Source organism: Parambassis ranga, chromosome 22, assembly GCF_900634625.1.
Source record: "Parambassis ranga chromosome 22, fParRan2.1, whole genome shotgun sequence".
Classification (NCBI taxonomy): domain Eukaryota; kingdom Metazoa; phylum Chordata; class Actinopteri; family Ambassidae; genus Parambassis; species Parambassis ranga.
The window spans coordinates 996,596-1,020,571 of NC_041042.1; the positions used below are offsets into that span (position 1 = coordinate 996,596).

Here is a 23,976-nt window from a genome sequence, read left to right on the forward strand (position 1 = left end):
GGGGCTGTCTTCCAACGTGAGTCAACTCCCACAGACACATCAGAGGGCGGTGAAGACCGTGGGGGACAAGGGGACAAACGTAAGCACGAAGCTTCTCTGCTGTTTGTTGCCACAGTGACGCGTCCCGCCTCCGCTGTAAGCCCTAACTTTAAATGGAGGAAAACCACTGCTGCCCCCAAGTGGCCTAAAGAGCCATTATTACAGATATTGTTTGATCAGTTTTTTATGTTCAGTGATGTTCAATCATCCTTCAGTCACAAAACAAACTCAAATGTGCAGAATTAGCAGAAAGTCTGAGCTTCATTATTAAGTCAGCGGCGGAGCGATCTGAGCGCGCTCGTGTTATTTTTAAAGTACATTAACGAGTCTGTAACAAAAGGCCTCCTCAGAGAAACAGCATTTCTTCTCACAACATATGTTCACGCAACACTTTGGAATAAATTACCAAACAGTCTTTATTTAATCATTTCTGAGCCCGGCGCTCCCGCCCTCCGCTGCAAAAGGTGACGGATCAGACGACACGTTACCCAGAAGCCCTGGAACAGCATCTGGCGGCGAGCTGCAGCGCTAACCACTAACGAGAGGCGCACGGCGCGTCCTGAAGCTTCATATGGCGCGAGACAAACGTCACCTAATCTTCTGTAACCTGAAGGTTTGACAGAATGAAACGTGTTTGGTAGCAGTGACCTCTGACCTCTGCTGTTGGAGTTTGTGTTTCATGGGGACAGGACCCGGTCTTTGGGGGCTGATGGGTTTAAAATGCGTTTAAATGCTGATGAAGGCAGATAAACGAGGCGTGCGGCTCGGCACCTTTTGCAGCGTCTCCTCCGTGCCCGCCGCTCATCAGCACACACCAGAGGAAATGAAGGATTAAAGCCGACAGCTCCTGCACGCCGCTCAGCCGCAGGCAGCGCCGCTCATCAATATTTACATAAAACTCACCAGGGAAACAGCTCGCAGGGAGGAGCGGGTGTCACCCTCACCCTCACCCTCGCCACGGTGTGTGTGTCTGTCTGTGTGTGCCCCTGGGTTACGGCTGCTGAAACTTCACAACCTGCCGTGTTGCCTCCAGGAGCCTGTATCGATCAGGTTAATTATCAGTTTATTCTCTGCATCTGGAGGCTTCAGTGCAGTGAAGTCACACACACACAGAGTGTGTAAATGTAGGCGCTGCAGGTTGTGTAGCATATTGATATGGAGAGTTGATTAGTTTGCACAGACTCTGTTTTGTGCGTCTTTGTGGTCATTGTAGCCGTCCCACGCCGCACTGCAGCCTTCTCTCTGCTCCTTTTTAGCTCTTTGCCATCAGGTTGTGTGTTTTTTGTTTCTTTGTTTCTCTTTTGTTCAGTTGTAGTTGGTTTAGGAACTAGACCAGTTTGTGACTTTTGAAGACGCCGTCTAAAGGATGCGAAGGAGCTAACTTCAACCAATCAGATCAAAGAGGAAACGACCAGCTTCTGAGGCAGCTAGCATGTAGCAGCTAGCATGTGTAGAGGACTGTTGTGTCTCTGTGAGGACAATATGAGCATAAAGACACTTTGACTGAAACAAACTGATCAAAGCAGAAAAGTCTTCATGAAGCAACAGACACAGAGCTGACAGCACTTCCTGACTGGACTCTGATTGGACAGAACTGACAGCACTTCCTGACTGGACTCTGATTGGACAGAACTGACAGCACTTCCTGACTGGACTCTGATTGGACAGAACCAAACCTGGTTCAGCACCAGCTCAGAGCCTCATGTCACCAGTTAAATCCACCAGCATGCGTCAGTCGATGCCAGGATGCGTCTCTGACTTCCTGTTCTGGGTCCGTCTCAGAATGTTTTCCTCCTCTCGGCGTCTCTTGATGTTTGTGTCTGTTGTATTGTTTTGTCAAAGTGAGGCAAATGTCAGAAAATGTGAAAGTAATTAGAGGAACTCTAACATGTGGGAGGCGTGACCTGCACAGTGACACGTCTGGGCTTCCTGCTGCGCCTCGCAGCCCCGCCCCCGCCACTGCCCCTCAGTCTACTGTTGTACCTCACCGCGCGCCGCGTCGGCAAACTTCCCCTCAAAACATTTGCACAACAACATACAACAATGACAGCAAGTTTACTGGGAGGAGACGGCGGCTTCTTAGCACTTCGCTGCATCTCACACACCCCATGGTGACGGGAATAGCACCCGCACAGGGAGGGGGGGGCTGCAAAATGTAACGGCGGGTGGTGGGTGTCAAATCTGTCAGAGTGGAGCGTCTTCATCCTGACAGAGTGTGCGAGTGTGAATGTGCTGGTTTTACCACAATGATGTGTGAATAACAGAGAGTGTGTGTGTGTGTGTGTCTGATCGTCCCCAGACGTCCACCATGTTGGATGAAAGAGCTGTCATGTGACAAGATGGACGTCTCATCCTCCATGGAAACATATAAACACAAATAAATAGAACAACGATGAATGAAAGGAGCGTTCTGCTCATTGATCACATGTGACTGACCTCCTCCACTCAGTTCTTCTTCTTCAGCTGTCACAGACACACAACCAGTCTTCTTCCTGTTTTACTTTGAAAAGCTCCTTTACTTCCTGCTTCCTGTTTACTTCCAGGGTGCTTCCTGTTTCCTCCTCCTCAGGTTGCTCATTTTATCATTTGGCCATGTTGTTTCTGTTGTGTGTCTGTGGTTGTGTGTCTGTGGTTGTGTCTCTGTGGTTGTGTGTCTGTGGTTGTGTGTCTCTGCTCATGGTATTTGCTGTATTTTGTGTCTCTGTGGTTGTTTCTGTTGTGTGTCTCTGGTTGTGTGTCTGTGGTTGTGTCTCTGTGCTCATGTTATTTGCTGTGTTTTGTGTCTCTCCTGCTTGCGTGTCTTTGCAGCTGTGTTGCATCAGGTTGTGCTGCTCGGTGGTTTGCTTCACCTGCTGTGGATGGTTTGTGTGTTGTGTTGTGTTGTGTTGTGTTGCTGTTTGTTGTGTGTCCTTGTTCATTCACTCATTGTGGTGATGTGTGTTGTAGTCTGGATGTTTGTGTTTAACCGTCCCTCATCATAAAGTGAAGGCTGATCCAGCCAATAACAGGAAGTGATGTCATGATGTCATGATGTCATGTGACTCGGCTTCCAGTGAGCTGTGGTGTTATTTCTGTAAAGTGATGAAAACAGTGAGGAGCTCTGAGTGGGAGGATTTCCTGAAAGACTGACTCACCTCACACCAAAGGTGCTCACTGAGCTGATGTAACACACAGACACACACAGACACTGAGACACACACACAGACACACACAGACACAGAGACACACACACAGACACACACAGACACAGAGACACACACACACACACAGACACAGAGACACACACACACACACAGACACACACACACAGAGACACACACACACAGAGACACACACACACACACACAGACACACACAGAGACACACACACACACAGACACACACAGACACAGAGACACACACAGAGACACAGACACACACACACACAGAGACACAGACAGAGACAGAGACACACACACACAGAGACACACACAGACACACACACAGACACACACAGACACAGAGACACACACAGACACACACACACACACAGAGACACACACACACACACACAGACACACACAGACACACACAGACACAGAGACACACACACACAGAGACACACACACAGAGACACACACACACACACACACACAGACACACACACACACAGAGACACACACACAGAGAGAAACACACACACAGACACGCACAGAGACACACACACGCACACAGAGACGCACACGCACAGAGACACGCACACACACAGAGACACACACGCAGACACAGACACACAGCATGTGTTAGCATGCTAACTGGCTAGCTGCATCGCCTCGTGCCTCTAATGGATCACGTTATAATTTTGAAATGATCTGATGAGTCCATGAACATAAGTATGTGCACATCCACCCATCAGGGTGCAGCTGTGAGGAGGGGGTGGAGCTGGATGCTCACTGGGCCCCTGGGTGCTGGTGCGGCCGTCCTCTCCTGATGGCGGCGTGTGTTGCTAGAATCAGAATCAGAAGTACTTTATTCATTGGACATTGCTTCGTTTGGAGGCAGCAGACGTCAGCGGGCTGGGGGCCGTGCAGCGGCGTGAGGTGGAGCAGACGTCTTGTGTAACAGCGGGTGGTGCGCTCAGGTCGTAGGCAGCTGATCCTGCTGCTGGATCTCAGTTGTGGGTTGATGTGAAAAACTATAAGCTTCTCTAAAAGTCCAAAACAAACTGTTTGTGATTCAGAAGTTTGACGTCAGACGGTAAAAATGTAGAAACGATGGAAACGTGGCTGCGTGGGGGGGCGGGGCACACGCCTGGAAGGAGGTGACTCTCTGCTCCGGTCTCATTCTGGGCTGAGCTGGACTGGACCAGTCTGAGAGGAGGCAGGCTCTTCATCCGATCATGTCCTGGGTGGAGGGTCAGGGTCAGGTCACACACTCTACAGAGATGATGAGGTCTTCTGCTTAAAGGCAGAAATCTACGACCGAACATGTCGGCTGTGTTTATGTGAACGGTAGAACTGACGGACGTCCTCGCCGCCAGCGGGCTGCGAGCCGCGGGCTGCGAGCCGCGGGCTCCTCCTGAGCAGCGCTCATGTTCAGCTGAGCCTGCTGAGGTTTAGAGCACAGAGGAGGCTCGGTGCAGACGCTGCTCCATGTTTCACACCTGTTGCATCTGCAGAGTGACACTCAGCTCCAGTGAAGGGTGCTGGTTGCTAGGAGACACACACATATATACATATACACAAAGACGCACTTCAGCCCTCCTACGCCTCAACCTTGCCTCCATTTATATCAAGGATGATGAAAAACCCTGGAGTGTGTGTCTGTGTCTGTGTGTGTGTGTGAGGCTGCAGGCTCTGCATCCAGAGGACACAGTGGATCTTTGGATCCTTCAGCACCAGAGGACACCTCTCAGTGTCTCCATCCTTTGACTGTCTGTCTGTGTGACAGTGAGGACATGATGTCCAGCTAAGATCACATCACACCTGTGTGTGTGTGTGCGCTCTGTCTGCCTCCTCTGTGAGTCAGTCTGTCAGAGTTCAGCTGTGTAGTAACCGTCTTTATTTATAGAGCTGGTCTCTGTAACCGGACGGCGGCGGTGAGTCACAGCCGTGATGCTCTGACACTGAACTCCAGCTCGGGAGGACACTCCGACAGGAAGTCCTCACTGGACCGCTGTGTTTGAGTCAGTGAGGCTGGAGCTGGAGCTGGTCTGTGAGCAGCCGGGCCAGGGGTCAGACCTGTCTGCAGGGACACACTGCTCAGTCTGTTAGCATGCTAACTCCAGCAGAGACCCGGGACATGTTCTTCATGTAAACAGCTGATCCTCATGTTTCTGTTTGTTTCTGTTTTTAAACAGGATTTTATGTTTTTAACCCTTCGTCTTCAGACAAACTTCATTTAAATGATTTTAAGATAAAAACCTTCAAAGTCAAAAACAGACTCGTGTCTGATCAGCACATGAACTGTGTTGCATGAGTCTCCATCCTTCTTCCTCAGTTTAGGAGGCTTCCCTCTCTCCTCCTCCTCCTCCTCCTCCTCCTCCAGCCGTTGACGTCCGTGGCTCTGTCACCCGCATCACCGGTCTCCACGCGGCTGCCTGGTCCAGTCATGTAGTCCTGATGGCTCTTCTGATCCCCTCTGCGTCTCCTCGCGGCTCTGACTTCTCCCGGACTTGATCCGTTTCTCTCCGTAACTCTTGTTCCTGCGCTTTTCTGACGCTTTGGGGAGTTTCCGCGCGTCCTCCGCCTCTGCGCGCTCCGCGTCCCTCCTCTGGCGGCTCCACCTGGACCTCGCCGTTCCCTTTTCAATCAGCCGTGCGGTCAGTGCGCAGCGTCGTGACTCCTAATTGCTTCTTGGCAGAGTTGGAACCCTCCGGGGACAGAGCTCATATGAGTGCGCCTCCGCTGATCCGCGCGCCCAGCCCGCTCCCCTTCTCAGGGGGGACAAACAACACCGGCACCGGGGGAGGAGGAGGAGGAGGAGGAGGAGGTGTAATCTCCTTTCACATCCAGATCGGGCTGAGCCGGGAGCCGGTGCTGCTGGACGCCGCGGAGCTGAGCCTGAGCCAGGTGCGGGAGGTGGCGTGCTCCATCGTGGACCAGAAGGTGAGGGGGGGGGGGCTGTCCATCATCAGGGATTACGGTGCTGCTAGCTTAGCATAAGGCACAGTTAGTGATTTAATCCCAGATACTTCCAGGTGCTCCATGAAACTTAGCCCACAGTTAGCATCGCTGTTTGTTTGCTAGCATTGCTAACAGCGCTCCTGTCCTGAAGAAACAACAACATGGCCGCCCACAGGTCAGCTGCTGTCACCATGACAACAAGTCTGTCAGCTGACTGAAAGCGTCCAGGAGCAGCTAGTCCTCCTTGAGACCCACAGTCAGCTGACTCATCCTGGTTCTGTTGACGTTGTTAAAGCTCAGTGGAGGCTGTCGCCATCTTGGCGGATGATGTCGCCATCTTGGCGGATGATGTCGCCATCTTGGCGGATGTTGTCGCCATCTTGGCGGCGCCTGACTCAGATAAGGGCGCTGAGGCTGTGAACCCACACAGGTCTACCTGGTTTTGTGTCCAGCCTGTAGTGGACGGTGGAGGAACTGCAGTTCTTGTTGTGGACTGATGTGTGACCTTAACTTTCTTTGTATCCATGACAACAGGCATCCGTCGTTCAGTAGTGTGTGTGCTGTAATGTTTGGAACATCTTTAAAGTGTCAGATGAGGACTGAGCTGGACGGATCTCCTGCTCGGTGTTTTTACTCTCTTGCTGTTTGTGGAGCAGGTTAAAGTGAGTCATGTGACCTGCCTGTCAGCGGGCTGATGATGGCGGCTGATAGGAAGTTTCTAAACACATCACCGACCCGGGCTCAGATCAGAAGACCGGCTGTGATCACACACACACACAGGAAGTCCACAAACATGCAGCACACCATAAAGCTGAGGAGGATGCTGTACGGCCGGGGAAACTCAGCCTCTTCCCTGTCGTCATGGAGATGAGCTGTCGCTGTCATGCGTCACATGACCAGGTTTTCACACGTTGCTGGCTGTGGTTCTGATGTCCTCAGTGTGCTGCAGCATGTGATGAGGACTGAGTGTGTGTGTGGAACATTCAATACCATGTATGATCAGTGCCATAGGCACCGATCAGGCAGTGACCCTGCTGTGACTCCTCTTCATCGCTCGCTCTCCTCTCCATCAGATGTTTCTCATGAAAGTATGCTCTAAGTGTTTTTAATGAGTGACCTCTTCACACTGCGGTCTGCTCCCTCCATGACCGCCGCTCAGCTGCTGTGGACCCGCCCACAGGCGGCGGTGGGCGTTCTGCTGGGGTCGCAGCACCTGGTGGACGCACGGCGTCCCTCTGACGGCGTGCGGCGTGTGCGGTGTACAGTATGTGAGACAGCGGAGCCGTGTTAGTCAGTGCGCGGTGAGTCAGTGCGAGGAAACGTGCTGAATGCTGCCTTTGTTCGCCGGCTCTGCGGGGGTTCCTCTGTTTTTCTGGCTTTTGCTTCATGAACTCAATCGAACTGCAAAGCTGTTACCAAGTGTTCACAATTAAACACACACACACACACAGTGTCAGTGTCCTTATGAATGTGATAGATGTCCTCTTCCTCACACAGACCAAGCAGAGAAAATCTCGGAGGGATTGTGAATGTGAGCCTCTTCCTCTCTTTACACCACTAACAATGTTTTTCTTTCTCCAAACCAAACCAAACTAAAGCCCGGTCCAAGAGCCGCGGCGGGCCGCACCAGAGCCCACAGCACCAATATGTCTGCCGGCATTATTCAGGATTATATGTTTCAGGGATGTTTTAATGAGGCGGCACGGAGGAGAGGCGGGAGGAGGAGGATGAGGAGCAGGAGGAGGGAGGAGGAGGAGGAGGAGGAGCAGGAGCAGGATGTGGGGTGGCACCACGGTGTTAGATGATCCCTGCATGTTCTGGCAGCAGCGCTGTTCCTTTTAAAGGGTTCCAGCCCTCAGTGCACGGTGGAGCACAGATGTGGTGTTTTATTTTGAAAATCCATTCTCTCTGCTGCCGGACTTCCTGTCTGCTCCGTCTGGTTGGTGCTGATTGAGGCCGAACACTGTCCAGATTCTCCGTCCTAAAGTTGTTGGTGTTCTTGCAGATGTTTGGCTGCTGGCTTTCAGATTAGGACGTCTGAGAAACGAGATTAGAGACAGGGTCAGATTAGAAGGTTTGATAAACGCCTGGATCACAGGATCGTTCTGGGATTACTGTCAAAGTCAGGGAGCCAGGATCGGATCAGCCCCTCAGTCCAGACCAGCTCCAATTCAACATGGTGTCAAACAGCTGCTGTGTCAATCCGACAAGAGGCGCATTTATACTCACACACACGCATGGTGTGTATTATAGTGTGTGTGTTCTGTAGCAGGTCACTGAGACACCTGTTCACACACCGACCCTGTGTGACATCACAGCACGCCGCACCTATCACTTCAAATGGCACCAAATGTGTGAGAGATAAATAATCCACATTATGGAGGATGTAGATTTCTAAGCTAAATATGATCAAGCAGGATGTGTTGCTATGACAACCAGCAGCGTCAGTCATCCGATCATTAGCTTCATCCAGGTGTATGAGATGTAACACAATCTAAAGTTGATAGATCAGAACCATAACAAGGCTTCATGCTGCAGACAGCATCATGGTTCACACACACACAGACGCACACACAGATGCACACGCACACACACAGACGCACACACACGCACACACCTCTGTGTAACAGTAATAATGAAGTCGTGTGTTCTGTGTTTCTGTCGGTTTCTTCTTGTTGCCTGGCAACAGGTGATGATTGCGGCTGTGAAGTGTCCTTCTGAGGGCCATTATGAGACACACACACACACACACACACACACTGAATGCAGCAGAAGATGGACAGATGTGTGTCTCATTGTTCTCTCTTGCTCTCTTTCATCTCCTCACTTTTTTCATCCATTCAAACCTTTTTATTCATGTCTCCCTCTCCTCCCTCCCTTCCTCTCCTCCCTCTCCTCCCCCCCCCCTCTTTCCTTCTGGTTCTCATGTTCGTTCAGATGTTCTAAGCTTCTTCGAGGTCTCATGAAGGGACAGAGTGCAGGTTGTGTGTTAAACAGCCCGTGTTGTATGTTGTATTAAGATAAAAGTATCTTTTAATTTTTATGACTGTGTACATTTATACCTGGACTCCATTACCCATGGTCCTTTGAGGGGCAGTCAGAACAGAAAGTGCTTCAATAGGGAAAAAAAGTGGAGAGATGGAGAGGATTCGGCCCTGAGTCCTTGTTGCCGTGACGACGAGAGTGGCACGGCTGCTATGGCGACACTACGTAAAGATGTGTCTGTGTTGTTGAGGAGCTGATGGAGAGGCAGGTGAAGGCCTCCTCCTCCTCCTCCTCCTCCTTGATGTGATGCTGCTTCCTGGTCTGCAGTGTGTTCAGTTGTGTTGCGTTCAGGACACACCACATTTACAGGCTCACAAGTGTGTGTGTCTGTGTGTGTGGTCGATGTAGCCTCAGTGGTGCTCTGCAGTTGGTCGATGTGTTGCTCGTTTCAGCGACGCCTCATCGATCTGCAACATAACAGTGACCTGCAGTCAGAGCCCTGAGGTTCACTCTGTGTGTGTCTGTGTGTGTGTTCCAGGTGGACTGGAGGCTGTGATGGATTTCACTTTGTTACAAACTTGTTGTGCAGCTTATAGTTTTTTGTGTCTTTGTGGTCGTTTTGTGCCCATCTGTGTGTGTGTGTCTGTCTGTGTGTGATGTGTGTGTGTGTGTCTGTCTGTGTGTGTGTCTTAAGGCCTCCCTGTGTGTGTGTTGTGTGGTGTGCTCTGTATGTGTGTGTCTGTGTTGTGTTGTGTGTCTGAAGGCCTCCCTGTTGTGTGTTGTGTGTCTGTGTGTTGTGTTGTGTGTCTGACGGCCTCCCTGTTGTGTGTGTTGTGTGTCTGTGTGTGTTGTGTCTGTGTGTGTTGTGTGTTGTGTTGTGTTGTGTTGTGTGTCTGACGGCCTCCCTGTTGTGTGTCTGTGTGTTGTGTTGTGTTGTGTTGTGTTGTGTTGTGTGTCTGACGGCCTCCCTGTTGTGTGTGTTGTGTGTCTGTGTGTTGTGTTGTGTGTCTGACGGCCTCCCTGTTGTGTGTGTTGTGTGTCTGTGTGTGTTGTGTTGTGTTGTGTGTCTGACGGCCTCCCTGTTGTGTGTCTGTGTGTTGTGTTGTGTTGTGTGTCTGACGGCCTCCCTGTTGTGTGTCTGTGTGTTGTGTTGTGTTGTGTGTCTGACGGCCTCCCTGTTGTGTGTGTTGTGTGTCTGTGTGTTGTGTTGTGTTGTGTGTCTGACGGCCTCCCTGTTGTGTGTTGTGTTGTGTTGTGTGTCTGACGGCCTCCCTGTTGTGTGTTGTGTTGTGTTGTGTGTCTGACGGCCTCCCTTCTGTCTCCCAGTTACCAGAGTGCGGCTTCTACGGCATGTATGAGAAGATCCTGCTGTTCCGCCATGACCAGTCGTCGGACAACGTGCTGCAGCTGCTGCGCTCGGCGTCTCAGATCCAGGAGGGCGACCTGGTGGAGGCCGTGCTGTCAGGTGAGACCGGCCAATCATGTTTGTCTGTTCCTGCTCAGGTGTTTCTGACAAATGACAACAACAACAACAACAACAACAACAACAAAGAGCTGCAGGTTAATGTGTGTGTGGAGGGCGCCCTGCAGGGAGGCCACTGTTAACCCTGCAGGGGTGTCAACACTCAGCAGGCCTGTGTGTGTGTTTCTATCAGTCATAACTACCCTAATCTGACCTCATCATGACCTTCCTCCACCACGACCCTGACCCCACATCGTTCAGCCCTTTGTTTCTGATCGCCGGATGTCCTCTGTCTGTCTTTTTGTCAATACTCCCCTGAAACAACTTGAGCGGATCCTTGGAGGTGTTTGAAGACATGTCTTCATGTTTAATTAGCTCAGCAGATGGAGCCGCTGGACGGTTCTGCTGCTGTGTTCTGCCTGGAGCTCCTCTCAGGAGTCCAGATGTGGCGCTCGTCTCCGTGCGGAGGCTTCACCGTCTCATCCGTCTCTCTGGCTGTCGTCCAACTCAGGACTCAGGTGTTCACACGATGCTACGCTAACAACCCGACAGCTGCTGCCTCCCAATTTCCTGCCTCTCTGACACCAAACAGCCGTGTGTGTGTCTGTGTGTGTATGTCTGTGTGTGTCTGTGTGTGTCTGTGTGGGTCTGTGTCTGTGTGTGTCTGTGTGTGTGTCTGTGTGTGTGTCTGTGTGGGTCTGTGTCTGTGTGGGTCTGTGTGTGTGTCTGTGTCTGTCTGTGTCTGTGTGTGTCTGTGTGGGTCTGTGTCTGTGTGTGTCTGTGTGTGTGTCTGTGTGTGTCTGTGTCTGTGTGTGTGTGTCTGTGTTTGTATGTGTGTTTGTGTGTGTTTGTGTGTGTGTGTGTTTGTGTGTGTGTGTGTGTGTGTGTGTGTGTGTGTCTGTGTGTGTGTGTCTGTGTTTGTGTGTGTCTGTGTGTTTGTGGGTGTTTGTGTGTGTGTTTGTGTGTGTGTGTGTCTGTGTGTTTGTGTGTGTGTCTGTGTGTGTCTGTGTTTGTGTGTGTCTGTGTGTTTGTGTGTGTTTGTGTGTGTGTTTGTGTGTGTGTGTGTCTGTGTGTTTGTGTGTGTGTGTTTGTGTGTGTGTGTCTGTGTGTCTGTGTGTGTCTGTGTGTTTGTGTGTGTGTCTGTGTGCCTGTGTGTGTTTGTGTGTGTCTGTGTGTTTGTGTGGTGTTTTAATGAAGATCATCATTTCCCTCCAAGTGAAACTTTTAGACGTCCTCTGTGCTTCTATGTTTAAAGCACTGAAAGGAGTTGAAGGGACCTGAGTTACTGTTATTTGTAGTTTTTAGCGCTGAAAGCAGTGGAGGTGGCAGCACCACCTGCTCTGAAAGGAGTCGAAGTGGACGAAACACTAAAGCCAAACTACATTGGAAGATACCTACAAAGACTGAAGCTCCCCTTTGACTACCAGGACTAAAAGGAATGGAGGTGTGTGTGTGTGAAGTATCAGAGAAAGACAAGTACTGACAACTGACATGGAACGGACTTTAAGCATCAAGGAAAGTGAAGCGAGGCAAAAAAAAGTGTAAAGAGGGCGGATATAAAAGGAAATGAAGTGAAACACAGTAACACTGTGAGATCCTCTGGAAACTGAAAGGAGTTGCAGCGGCAGCTGTCATAGAGATGGTAAAAGCAGCGGGTTGAAGACTCAGACACTGAAACACTACAAGAAAAACAATGATCGATGCAATAGAAGTGCTGAAAGGAGTTACAGTGTGGGTGAGAGGAACAAGGCCAGTGAAGGAAGTGGAAGTGAGATTGGTACATGAAGTGATTACAGGGTTAAAACTGGAAGCAGCTGAAGTGAAGTGATGAACTGAAAAGAAGACACTGAGAGGAGTGGAAGCGTCAGACTCAGCCCTGATGATACAAACACTTCCACCCTGACCTCCTATAGGCTCCTCCTCCTCCTCCTCCTCCTGGTTATGTATCCCCCCTCCTCCTCCTCCTCCTCCCTCCCTCCCTCCCTCCCTCTCCCCTCCCTCCCCTCCTCCTCCCCCTCCTCCTCCTTCCTCCCTCCCTCCCTCCCTCCCTCCCTCCCCTCTCTCCTCCCTCCCTCCCTCCCCTCTCTCCTCCCTCCCTCCCTCCCTCCCCTCCTCCTCCCCCTCCTCCTCCTTCCTCCCTCCCTCCCTCCCTCCCCTCCCCTCTCTCCTCCCTCCCTCCCTCCCTCCCCTCCTCATCCTCCTCCTCCCTCTCCTCCTCCTCCTCCCTCTCCTGCTCCCTCCCCTCCCTCCCTCCTCCTCCTCCTCCCTCCCTCCTCCCTCTCCTCCTCCTCCTCCCCCTCCTCCTCCTCCTCCCTCTCCTCCTCCTCCCTCCCCTCCCCTCCTCCCTCTCCTCCTCCTCCTCCCCCCTCCTCCTCCTCCTCCCTCTCCTCCTCCTCCCTCCCCTCCCCTCCTCCCTCTCCTCCTCCTCCTCCTCCCTCTCCTCCTCCTCCCTCTCCTCCCTCCCTCCCTCCTCCCTCTCCTCCTCCTCCTCCCTCTCCTCCTCCTCCTCCCTCCCTCCCTCCCTCCCTCTCCTCCCTCCTCCTCCTCCTCCATCAGGATGCTGACACTCGGTTAAAAACACTTTGGTTAAGGGCTCTCTGCCAGTCCCAGCGACAGCTCGAAGTGTGGAGGAAACAAACAGGAAATTAACTTTGTGCGGTGTAACAGGCAGCTCCAGCCAAGCGAGCTGATTGGTCACAAACGACCTGTTAAAAAAAACAACCTGCTAATTTCTGCGCCGCTCAGCCAGGCAGGTTTTATTGGCTGCGATTTGAAGCGGGGAGCGAGCTAACAAACTGCTGTCTGCTCCCGTTGTTTCTAATCAGTGTACATGTTGATTAAGGCTGTTTACGATAAACTGGAGGATGATGATGTCACTGAGCGCCGCTGTGCAGGAAAACAGCCGCTGCAGAGGAAACCCAGTGAAAAGTGAAGCCGCACGAAGACATGAACCCAGACTAACACCAAGCAGCTGCTGCAGGACGTTAGCGGCACCAAGGAAACAAGGCCGCTCACTTCCTGTCCCCGTGTCACATGGTCTCACCCGCTAACTATATCTGCTAGCTCGTTTTATATGTTAGCGTCCTGGCTAACTCGTTTTTGTGCTGCTCGAGCTGCTGTAAATATGTGATGTTAGCAAATGTCCTAGCTAGCTCAGTCATGTGATGCTAACATATCTGTGTGGAAATCGAATGGTAGCCAACATCTGTTCAGGATGTTAAAGCCTCGGAGCAGTTGTGTTGCTGTTGTTGGGTCATGTGAGTGCACGGCTTACAGCCCTGTTTCAATGACCTGTAAGTCTGTGTGTAGCATTTACATCAGAAAAAGCAGAAGCTGATGTTAGCGAGAGCAGCTAGCAGCAGAAAGGATGAGCTGTTGCATGATGGGTTGTTTGTTTGGTGGAGTTTGAACGTTGTGCGCTCACACGTTCATAGAGAGTCTCTGCACCACGAGCCTGTTGTTTACAAACAGCTAAAAGATGAAGATGATTATTAGCACGCTGCAGGTTTACACGTCCTCCTCCCGCCGTGTTTGTTTTCTGCTTGTGGGTTAACAAGTTAGCAGCAAGCGCTCCTAATTCCACCACACACACAAACACAGGCTGCAGTGTGTTTGGATAAGGAGTACCTAGGAAGCCGTCTCACACACACACACACACACGCATCATTTTCTGAAGCATATAATAACAGTTTGGGAGCTCGTTCAGACTTCCAAACGTATGTTGGCTCTCCAAACAAAAGGCATAAACAATAATTTGAATAAATGGAGGTAATTTCCTGCAGCAGAATGTCTAATCAGAGCCGCATTCTACTGGAGGACCACAACACGTGTGTGTGTGTGTGAAGCGAACAGGCGAGAGAGATTCAGAAATACATGCAAAGAGGGTGAGAGAGACAGAAAAAGAGAGGACGAGAGCGAAACTGTGTCCCAAACTACCCATCATGCCTTGCCAAAGCTGCCGGCCAAGTAAAAACACACTCGGTCCATCTGCGCCCACTGAGAGCCTCTCATACCTCCAAAACATTTACCAAATACCCGCTAGCAGCCTATTCAGGACTCTTTGTCTGCGCTCTGTTTATCTCCTCCTCTTCTCTCTCACTTCGTCTCCGGGCACCTCAAACAAAACACTGAACCATGTGTGGATTCCTCCGCCGCTGGAAATAGTCCCCACTGAATGTGTTTCCTTTGGGTTTTTCATGTGGGAGGACGTGACTCCGAACACCACCTGTGTGCAGTCAGGGAGTCTGGAGACGTCACAGAACAAAGTTCAACCATGGGCAGCACCTCCTCCTCCACGGTCTGCAGCTGTGCTGAAGGTTCAGCGTGGTGAGCAAAGGAGCGATGGAAACACTCTGACATCAGGCCAGACCGTACAGCAGACCGTCAGTAAACACAGAGGACTCATCACAGTCTGAGCCTTTACAGCAGCTCCTGTCTGAAGGCCCTGCACCCCCACACAGGGGGGTACTCACTCCCCATCAAACCCAAACCCTACAGCCACATGTCACTTGTCATTAGTTCATATGCTCGTTAATCAGCCCTGTATTGTTCAAAGTGCTCATGAAATCCAGACTTCCTGCTCTCTACCTGCCTTCGACTGCCTCGAGGGGAAAACAGAGCCAGGAGCAGAGAGTCCAGCTGAAGCTGTAAACCTGTAAACCTGAGGCCGAACCTCCACAGAGCTGCAGCTTCAGCTGGACTCAGCAGCTCAGCGTCTCTGTGTCTCTCACTGTGATAGAATATCCAGTTGGGTCTTTCTTTGGAGCTCCTCAGCAGGACTCCTCGGTGCTGCCAGCGATCCGGCTGGGTTTTTGTGCAAACAGCTGGAGGATGTTTGGGCTCAGGCGGCCGCTCGGTCGCTCACCCTGACACCAGCAGCTGCTTCTCCTAAAAATCATGGAAAGGCTGTGGTGGATGTGGAGAGGAGACGTGGAGGGGAGGAGACGAGGAGGCGAGGGGAGGAGACGAAGGGAGGGGACGAGGAGAGGAGACGTGGAGTGGAGAGGGGGCGGCGCCTGCTTGAAGTTGATCATTCTGCTTCTGCTGGAGTCTCTGTTATCCTTCAGTCTTGGTTTGACAGCAGAACATGTGATGAGGTCAGTGAGTGAAATATTCACTTCAGCTGCTTTCAGCCCTCTGACTTCCTGCTTTAGCTAAAGCTAAATGCCATCAGGTTTATTTCTGAAGGGGACCTGAGCACATGGATGAAGCGCTGAACTTCATGTGGCACTTCAGCTCCTTTCACTCCTACATGTGTGCAGTGTTGGTGTCATTCTCCCATTGTGTCTCCTGTCAGGGCTCAGGTTTCTGTCCTTTCACTTCAGCTCCTTTCAGGTTCGGAAAGCTCACAGTGCTTACAGTAGAAAATGGCTGCCTGTCTGTTGAATTCAGTTGTGTTCTTCCCTGCAGCTTCAGCCACCGTGGAGGACTTCCAGATCCGTCCTCACTGCCTGTTCGTCCACTCGTACCGCGCCCCGGCCTTCTGCGACCACTGTGGGGAGATGTTGTGGGGGCTGGTCCGGCAGGGACTGAAATGTGAAGGTAGGACGCTCTTTGTTGTCTCTGTTTCTGTGACGGTGATCAGACCGAGGTGCTGTCTCCCCCTGCAGGCTGTGGTCTGAACTACCACAAGCGCTGTGCCTTTAAGATCCCCAACAACTGCAGCGGCGTGCGGAGGCGCCGCTCGTCCAACGTGTCCTTGACGGGCGGGATCGTGAACCTGGGTCGCCCCCTCTCTGCTGAGCCTTCGCCTCCCCACTACACTGATGATGCTTTACTGGTCAGTACCCGTCGTGGTTAGTTCACTGTCTGTCAGAGCAGCAGGAGAAGCGAGCGTCAGTTGTGTAACTGCAGGTGTTCTCCTCTCTTTGAACAGTCGCCGGTCAGTCCCAGCATGGAGGTGAGGCCCCTCTCAGCCGCCGTTCTCCAGGTAAACAGCCAGATGTTAACATGTTTTGTCCTCACAGCAGAAGAACCAGCTGGATTACTTCCCTGGCAGAGAACGCCGCGCCAGCTGTCAGTCATACGTCGGGCGTCCCATCGAGCTGGACAAGATCCTGCTGTCCAAGGTCAAAGTCCCCCACACCTTCCTGATCCACTCATACACCCGGCCGACCGTCTGCCAGCACTGCAAAAAGCTGCTGAAAGGCCTGTTCAGACAGGGCCTGCAGTGCAAAGGTGAGACCCCGAAGGACTCATTGGACGCCGTCCTCCTCTCCGTCAGCCTGACCGTCCTCTCTTGTCTCTCTCTCAGATTGTAGGTTTAATTGTCATAAACGATGTGCTCCAAAAGTGCCAAACAACTGCCTGGGAGAGGTGTCCAAAAACGGAGGCAAGTCTAAACCTGCTGCAGCCACCAGGGGGCGCCTGGGACGTTGTAGCTTCACCCGTGTGTCGTCCTCATTCTGAACATTTCTCTGTAGAGCTTCTGAGCCCGGGGGCGGAGTCTGACATGATCATGGTGGAGGGTTGCCTCGACGACCACGATGTCGACCGAAGAGGCAGCCTGTTGGACGACATGGATGAGGCGCTGACATCAGAGGGGGGTCTGCTGCTGGAGGCGGGGCCCAGCGACCTCTGTGACCTGCACGACCCCGACCTGGACGAGTCAAATCGCGCCATCAGGTACGCCCGCGGCACACAGACACTGTGGCACACAGACACACACCGGTCTAAAGCTGTGATCTGCCCCGCCCCCTGCAGCCCGTCCACCAGTAACAACATCCCGCTGATGCGAGTCGTTCAGTCCGTCAAACACACCAAGAGGAAGAGCAGCAACGTGATGAAGGAGGGCTGGATGGTCCACTACACCAGCAAGGACACTCTGGTACCTGTCCTCACACGTCTGTGATGTGTTAGCATTATGTGCTGTCTAATGTCTCTGTCCACTTTGTCTCTGCCTTTCAGAGAAAAAGACATTACTGGCGTCTGGACAGTAAATGCATCACGCTCTTTCAAAATGACACAGGAAGTAAATACTATAAGGTACGAGCGCCGCCCTCAGAGTCCAGACCCCTCTGTGCCCGTCCTGACATCTGTCTGTCTGCAGGAGATCCCTCTGTCTGAGATCCTGTCTCTGGAGCTGGCTCAGACCTTCTCTCTGCTCCCTGATGGGGCCAACCCTCACTGCTTTGAGATCGCCACCGCCTCACTGGTCTATTACGTCGGTGAGAATCTGCAGAGAGCCGAGTCGTCGGTGACGGGCAGCAGCATTCTGGTGAGACTGGAACATTATGTCCCTACACATTTGACTTTAGCTTTATTCTTCTGACCACAGGAGGGCGCCAGACGTGCAGGCTGTTTACATCATTGGTAGTCTTTTTGTCCCCGGGTGTTAGCATCAGTTTTGTCCCACCTCGACTGCACTGACTGTTCTTACGGACTGGTTTCAGGTCAGCGGCGTGGGCCAGGATGTGGCCCGGATGTGGGAGATGGCCATCCAGCATGCTCTGATGCCGGCGGTCTCTACAGGCGTCTGTCACAGTTCCCACCGCAGCGGACACAGTAAGACACTGAGCTCCATCACTCCTCCACACAGGTTCATGTCATCAGACATGTTTAGATATTTAATGACACACTGTGCGACGTGGATCTAATAAACTTTGATACGACGTCAGGTTTGATGCGTGCAGATTGTATGATGACCATTTACTGATCGCAGCCGATCGCAGGTTAGATCTTCCGTCAACATGCGACACCATCAGCAGCGTATCAGCAGCTGTCACTCATCCTACAATTCTGACACAGATGCTGACCACAGCCATCGTTGAACCTGTCTCACAGTGCGACCACCGTCTTAGAGCCACGACCAAAGATGTCTCCATGTCTCTCCTCTGACGGTCTTTCGTCTGGGACAGCCCAGAGTCACACAGTGTAAACCGGCCATAACATTAGCCTGTAACGTCAGCCTGGAGCAGAGGCTCAGAATGCTGTGTGTGTTCCTTGGTGAGCGCCTCCTCAGGTATCACTGCTCACTGAATTCTCCGGAACACTCTCAGATCCCCTCAAGGCCGACGACACCCACACGAAGCCCATCAGAGATATTTCTGGCTGACGCTGACGTCAAACTGATCATGACTAACACTTCACTGTGGTCCTACTATACTCTGTCAGCTGACAGCCTGGCACACTGCAGGCCAACACACAGGAAACAGAGACAGACACGTCAGAGACACAGAGACATGTCAGAGACATGTAAGAGAAATGTTAGAGACATGTCAGAGACATGTTAGAGACACGTCACAGACATGTCAGAGACATGTTAGAGACACGTCACAGACATGTTAGAGACACGTCAGAGACATGCTAGAGACACGTCAGAGACATGCTAGAGACACATCAGAGACACGTCAGAGACATGTTAAAGACACGTCAGAGACATGCTAGAGACACGTCAGAGACATGACAGAGACACGTCAGAGACATGTTAGAGACACATCAGAGACACGTCAGAGACATGTTAAAGACACGTCAGAGACATGCTAGAGACACGTCAGAGACATGACAGAGACACATCAGAGACATGTTAGAGACACGTCAGAGACATGTTAGAGACACGTCAGAGACATGTTAGAGACACGACAGAGACACGTCAGAGACATGTTAGAGACACGTCAGAGACATGACAGAGACACGACAGAGACACGTCAGAGACATGACAGAGACACGTCAGAGACATGACAGAGACACGTCAGAGACATGTTAGAGACACAAGTTCACTCTGGTTGTCTGTGCTTTGTCCACAGAGGAAGTTTCTATCAGTATCTCCGTGTCCAACTGCCAGATCCAGGAGAATGTGGTAAGAACACACACACACACACACACACACACACATACACACACACACGCTGTGAGGATAAAAATGTAACACAAAGTCTGCAGTGAGTGATTTGTAACAGTGTGTCTAAGAATAACGGGAACACTGACGGAAAACATAACATGAGAGATAAACAACAACAATAAACAAAGAACATGACGTGAAGATGAGGGAGGAGGAGGGGGATCAAACCGCCACCAAACAGGAAGTGTGAGTGAACCGTAGAGCTCAGTCTGAGCGTGGGACCAGGAGCCACAGACGTCTGGGTGAAGGTGCAGCAGGGTCCCAGCTCCTGCAGTGAGTGCATCCTCAGACGGCGTCTGACTGTCTGTAAACCTCTGGGAGGGCGTCGGCCATGTTGTGCCGCTGTGACGCAGTCGGCCTTCAGAGGGCGCCTCTGAGTGGAGCGCCTATGTGTGCGCTCAGAAACGTCTTCCTGTAGTGAGGTGATGTCAGAGTGATGAACACGAAGCTCGACTGTCGGCAAACTCCAGTCATGCATGCAAGAGCCTGAGAGGACGCAGAGTCCCACTTCCACGCAGACGCTCACCTCGCCGTCTCCAAGGTGAGCACGTCTTCCAGCACCTCAAATGGAGATTACTGTGATTACTCACTCAGCCAAGCGGTCTCCATGGTGACCATGGTAATTAGACGGCGCGCGCGGGGAGGAGGTTTATGATATTGTATTTCTGTCTTCTTTGCTTGAGGTGTGATATTAGGCTGTCAGCTATCAGGGGAGGAGAGGCAGAGACGTGACTGCAGACAAACCAGGGAGAAAATATTTTGCAGTTCTGGTGTCAAAGCTGCGGCAGATCAGTGATGCTGGGGGGGGGGGGGGGGGGGGGGGGGGGGCAAACTCACCACAAAAACTTCACAGGGCGAGGAGTGAGGAGCTGGTCTGGTGGAGCGCCTCCTCAGGCCTCAGCACCGCCTTCATCACCCAGTCCGTCTTTACAAACCTCAGCTTCAAACACATACGATGACAGGATGAGTCCAGTCCACACTGACCGCTGCCTGGCTTCACGCCGAGCTTTGTCACGCCTCTCGCTGCTCTTTCCTCTTCCAGGACATCAACTCTGTGTACCAGATCTTCCCTGACGAGGTTCTGGGCTCAGGACAGTTTGGCATCGTGTACGGAGGTAAGATCATCAGACTCTGAGGCCCCGTTCACACTGGATGAAGTCAGTCCAGCTAGAGCAGGATTGAATCCAGATCGCCTGTAAGCTGGATACGTTCAGACCTATTTTCAGATCTGGCTATCACACACACGTGTCCACGCTCAATCCAGCTTAACCCAGCTTGTTTGTTGTCCTCCAAACCACTAGGTGGCGCCTCGTAATATACAGAGTCCGTTCAGGCCGTGGTAGGACCGCGTGTGTGCATGCGTCATGCATTTTGTTTTTGTCCTGTGTCGCTTGTTCTTTCATTTTTTTCGGTTCAAAAAGCTGTTTATTCCTTTGCAGCCCTGTGGAAAATAAACTCGGGGCAAAGCTGTCCCCGTGAACTGGAAGTATGACGTCGCTAGTGGGATTCTCTAGCTGCATTTGCATTCAGACCTGATGTAAGCCAATCCGGCTAGATCCAGCTCCAAGAGGAGGGTTGAAATCAATCTGGATTTATCCAGATACGGCCCGAATCCCGCTCCAGCCAGATTGATTTCCTCGGTGTGAACGGGATCTATGTGTTTACTGCACCACGTGTGTGTTCTGCATGTTCACACTAACCACATTCTAACTCTGTGAGAGTGTGTGTGTGTGTGTGTGTCATTTCATGCAGGTAAACACAGGAAGTCTGGCCGAGATGTCGCCATCAAAATCATCGATAAACTCCGCTTCCCCACCAAACAGGAGAGTCAGCTGCGCAACGAGGTGGCCATCCTGCAGGTACACACACACACACACACACACTCTCACAGAGCTGCTGTTCAGGAGAGAAGCTGCCTGTTGTGAACGACTTCATTACCGTGGCAACCCTGTAGGGGTGTGACATCCCAGAATACTCCTGCAGGGCTGCTGCTGTAACACACCTGCACGCTCGGCTCTGAGTCTGTGTCACACAACAACAACAACCGCTCCGCCTTCGTGTGCTCGCCCCCTCAGAGCCTGCACCACCCGGGCGTGGTCAACCTGGACTGCATGTTCGAGACTCCGGAGCGAGTGTTCGTGGTGATGGAGAAGCTGCACGGAGACATGCTGGAGATGATCCTGTCCAGTGAGAAGGGCCGACTCCCAGAGCGGATCACCAAGTTCCTGGTCACACAGGTGACCTGAACACACACACACACGCGTGTCCGCTCTTCATCACATCATCATCGCTCTTCATCAGCGTGGATGTCGGCTCTGAGCGTCTTCTTTCTGCCTCAGATCCTGGTGGCTCTGCGGCACCTGCACTTCAAGAACATCGTCCACTGTGACCTGAAGCCTGAGAACGTGCTGCTGGCGTCTGCTGATGCTTTTCCACAGGTACTGTGAGCATCACACACACAGACACACACAGACACACACACAGACACACTCACACACAGACACACACACAGACACACACACAGACACACACACACACAGACACACTCACACACAGACACACACACACTCACAGAGACACACACACTCACAGACACACACTCACACACACAGACACACACACTCACAGACACACACACACTCACAGACACACACTCACACACACAGACACACACACTCACAGACACACACACACTCACAGACACACACTCACACACACAGACACACACACACTCACAGACACACACTCACACACACAGACACACACACTCACAGACACACACACACTCACAGACACACACAGACACACTCACACACACAGACACAGACACACACTCACACAGACACAGACACACTCACAGATGTATATGTAGTATTTAAGTAGAGGGACCAGAGCCCATTAACTGTCAGTGTAACCATCAGCAGCCTCCTGGAGTAGCTGTTAGTGTCAGACTCACTAACTGTCGGCTCTAATGATGCATCAGGCCGGCTGCAGGATTCCTCACACGCTTCACTTCCTGTCTGTCATCTGCTGCGCCGACATATCAGGAAACAAGCCGCATGCTAATGTTCTCAGTGAGTCAGCCGTTTGTCAGTCAGCTAGTGAAGCAGACCCTGCAGAGGGAGACCGTCCACCAGCTGGATCCAAGCAACAAGACAACGTCGGAGCCGACCATGAGGAGGCGACCATGAGGAGCCGACCATGAGGAGCCGACCAAGAGGAGCCGACCAAGAGGAGCCGACCATGAGGAGGCGACCATGAGGAGCTGACCATGAGGAGCCGACCAAGAGGAGCCGACCAAGAGGAGCCGACCATGAGGAGGCGACCATGAGGAGCTCACCATGAGGAGGCGACCATGAGGAGCCGACGACGAGAAGGGGCCATCTGTGAGGAGCCGACCATGAGGAGCCGACCATGAGGAGCCGACCAAGAGGAGCCGACCAAGAGGAGCCGACCATGAGGAGGCGACCATGAGGAGCTCACCATAAGGAGGCGACCATGAGGAGCCGACGACGAGAAGGGGCCATCTGTGAGGAGCCGACCGTGAGGAGCCGACCATGAGGAGCCGACCATGAGGAGGCGACCATGAGGAGCCGACCAAGAGGAGCCGACCATGAGGAGCCGACGACGAGAAGGGGCCGTCCGTCTGTGAGGAGCAGACCATGAGGAGCAGACCATGAGGAGCAGACCATGAGGAGAGGAGCAGACCATGAGGAGCAGACCATGAGGAGCCGACCATGAGGAGGCGACGCAGCTCAAGTTCAGATCTTTAGCATCGACTGTGACTCGCCGCCTCTGGAGAGATCTGCTGAAGACGTGTTGAGATGAAGGCGGCTGCAGACACGCCAGGCCACCATGGACGTCCCACAGACTGCAGTTCCTCAAGTGTCCACCAGAGGCCGATCATTTCTCAGACCTGCACAGGATGCCGTCACTGAAGACTGTAAGGACGTCACAGCGTGTGGTTGGTGTACGATGGATAGTGTCTGCATCCTGTCGCCTAGCAACAGAGACGAGACAGCTGCAGGTGATGCTCGTCTGTAGAGCATCCTACAGAAACATAGAGCTTAGCTTAGCTTAGCTTAGCTTAGCTTAGCTTAGCTTAGCTTAGCTTAGCTTAGCTTAGCTTAGCTTAGCTTAGCTTAGCCCAAAGCCTGAGAAGGAGAACAGGTGAAGTGTTGAAAACAAAGCCTCGTTTCTCTGCAGCACTTCTCTCACACTGTTTGCCAGCCAGCAGAGACTCAGACGTCTTCACACCTCATCAGGAAGTTTCTTCTTCTCTGAGTGACAGAAAGACGCGCTGTCACAAAACGGGAAGACACGACGTCCAGGGAGAGGAGTGAGCGGGTGTCAATCAAAGACACGGCGAGCGCTTCTACCTGGACGGAGAGGGAGAGGAGCAGCTGAGGGTGCAGCGGCTGGTGTGAACCATCACGTCCATCTTCCTCCTGGCGGAGGAGTGAGTCATCCTGCCCACACCTGTAACACTCCTCCTCCTCTGTCTGCAGGTGAAGCTGTGTGACTTTGGATTCGCTCGAATCATCGGG

The 23,976-nt window shown here is 52.2% G+C and overlaps 1 protein-coding gene across 1 annotated transcript in view; it reads left to right on the forward strand.

Moving 5' to 3' along the window:
• The first annotated feature begins 6,087 nt into the window (after window positions 1-6,087).
• Window positions 6,088-23,976, forward strand: part of prkd1 (protein kinase D1) — a 23,455-nt gene continuing 5,566 nt past the window's right edge. The window contains exons 1-18 of the mRNA XM_028395535.1: window positions 6,088-6,125; window positions 10,455-10,593; window positions 16,000-16,131; window positions 16,200-16,369; window positions 16,466-16,489; window positions 16,557-16,767; window positions 16,844-16,921; window positions 17,013-17,214; window positions 17,293-17,416; window positions 17,497-17,574; window positions 17,639-17,806; window positions 17,982-18,093; window positions 19,335-19,387; window positions 20,472-20,544; window positions 21,182-21,288; window positions 21,505-21,666; window positions 21,769-21,867; window positions 23,938-23,976. The exon at window positions 23,938-23,976 is cut by the window's right edge and continues 122 nt beyond it. Of these exons, the coding sequence (XP_028251336.1) occupies window positions 10,479-10,593; window positions 16,000-16,131; window positions 16,200-16,369; window positions 16,466-16,489; window positions 16,557-16,767; window positions 16,844-16,921; window positions 17,013-17,214; window positions 17,293-17,416; window positions 17,497-17,574; window positions 17,639-17,806; window positions 17,982-18,093; window positions 19,335-19,387; window positions 20,472-20,544; window positions 21,182-21,288; window positions 21,505-21,666; window positions 21,769-21,867; window positions 23,938-23,976 (1,947 nt within the window). The 5' untranslated portion in view covers window positions 6,088-6,125; window positions 10,455-10,478. The remainder of the gene's footprint in view (window positions 6,126-10,454; window positions 10,594-15,999; window positions 16,132-16,199; window positions 16,370-16,465; window positions 16,490-16,556; window positions 16,768-16,843; window positions 16,922-17,012; window positions 17,215-17,292; window positions 17,417-17,496; window positions 17,575-17,638; window positions 17,807-17,981; window positions 18,094-19,334; window positions 19,388-20,471; window positions 20,545-21,181; window positions 21,289-21,504; window positions 21,667-21,768; window positions 21,868-23,937) is intronic.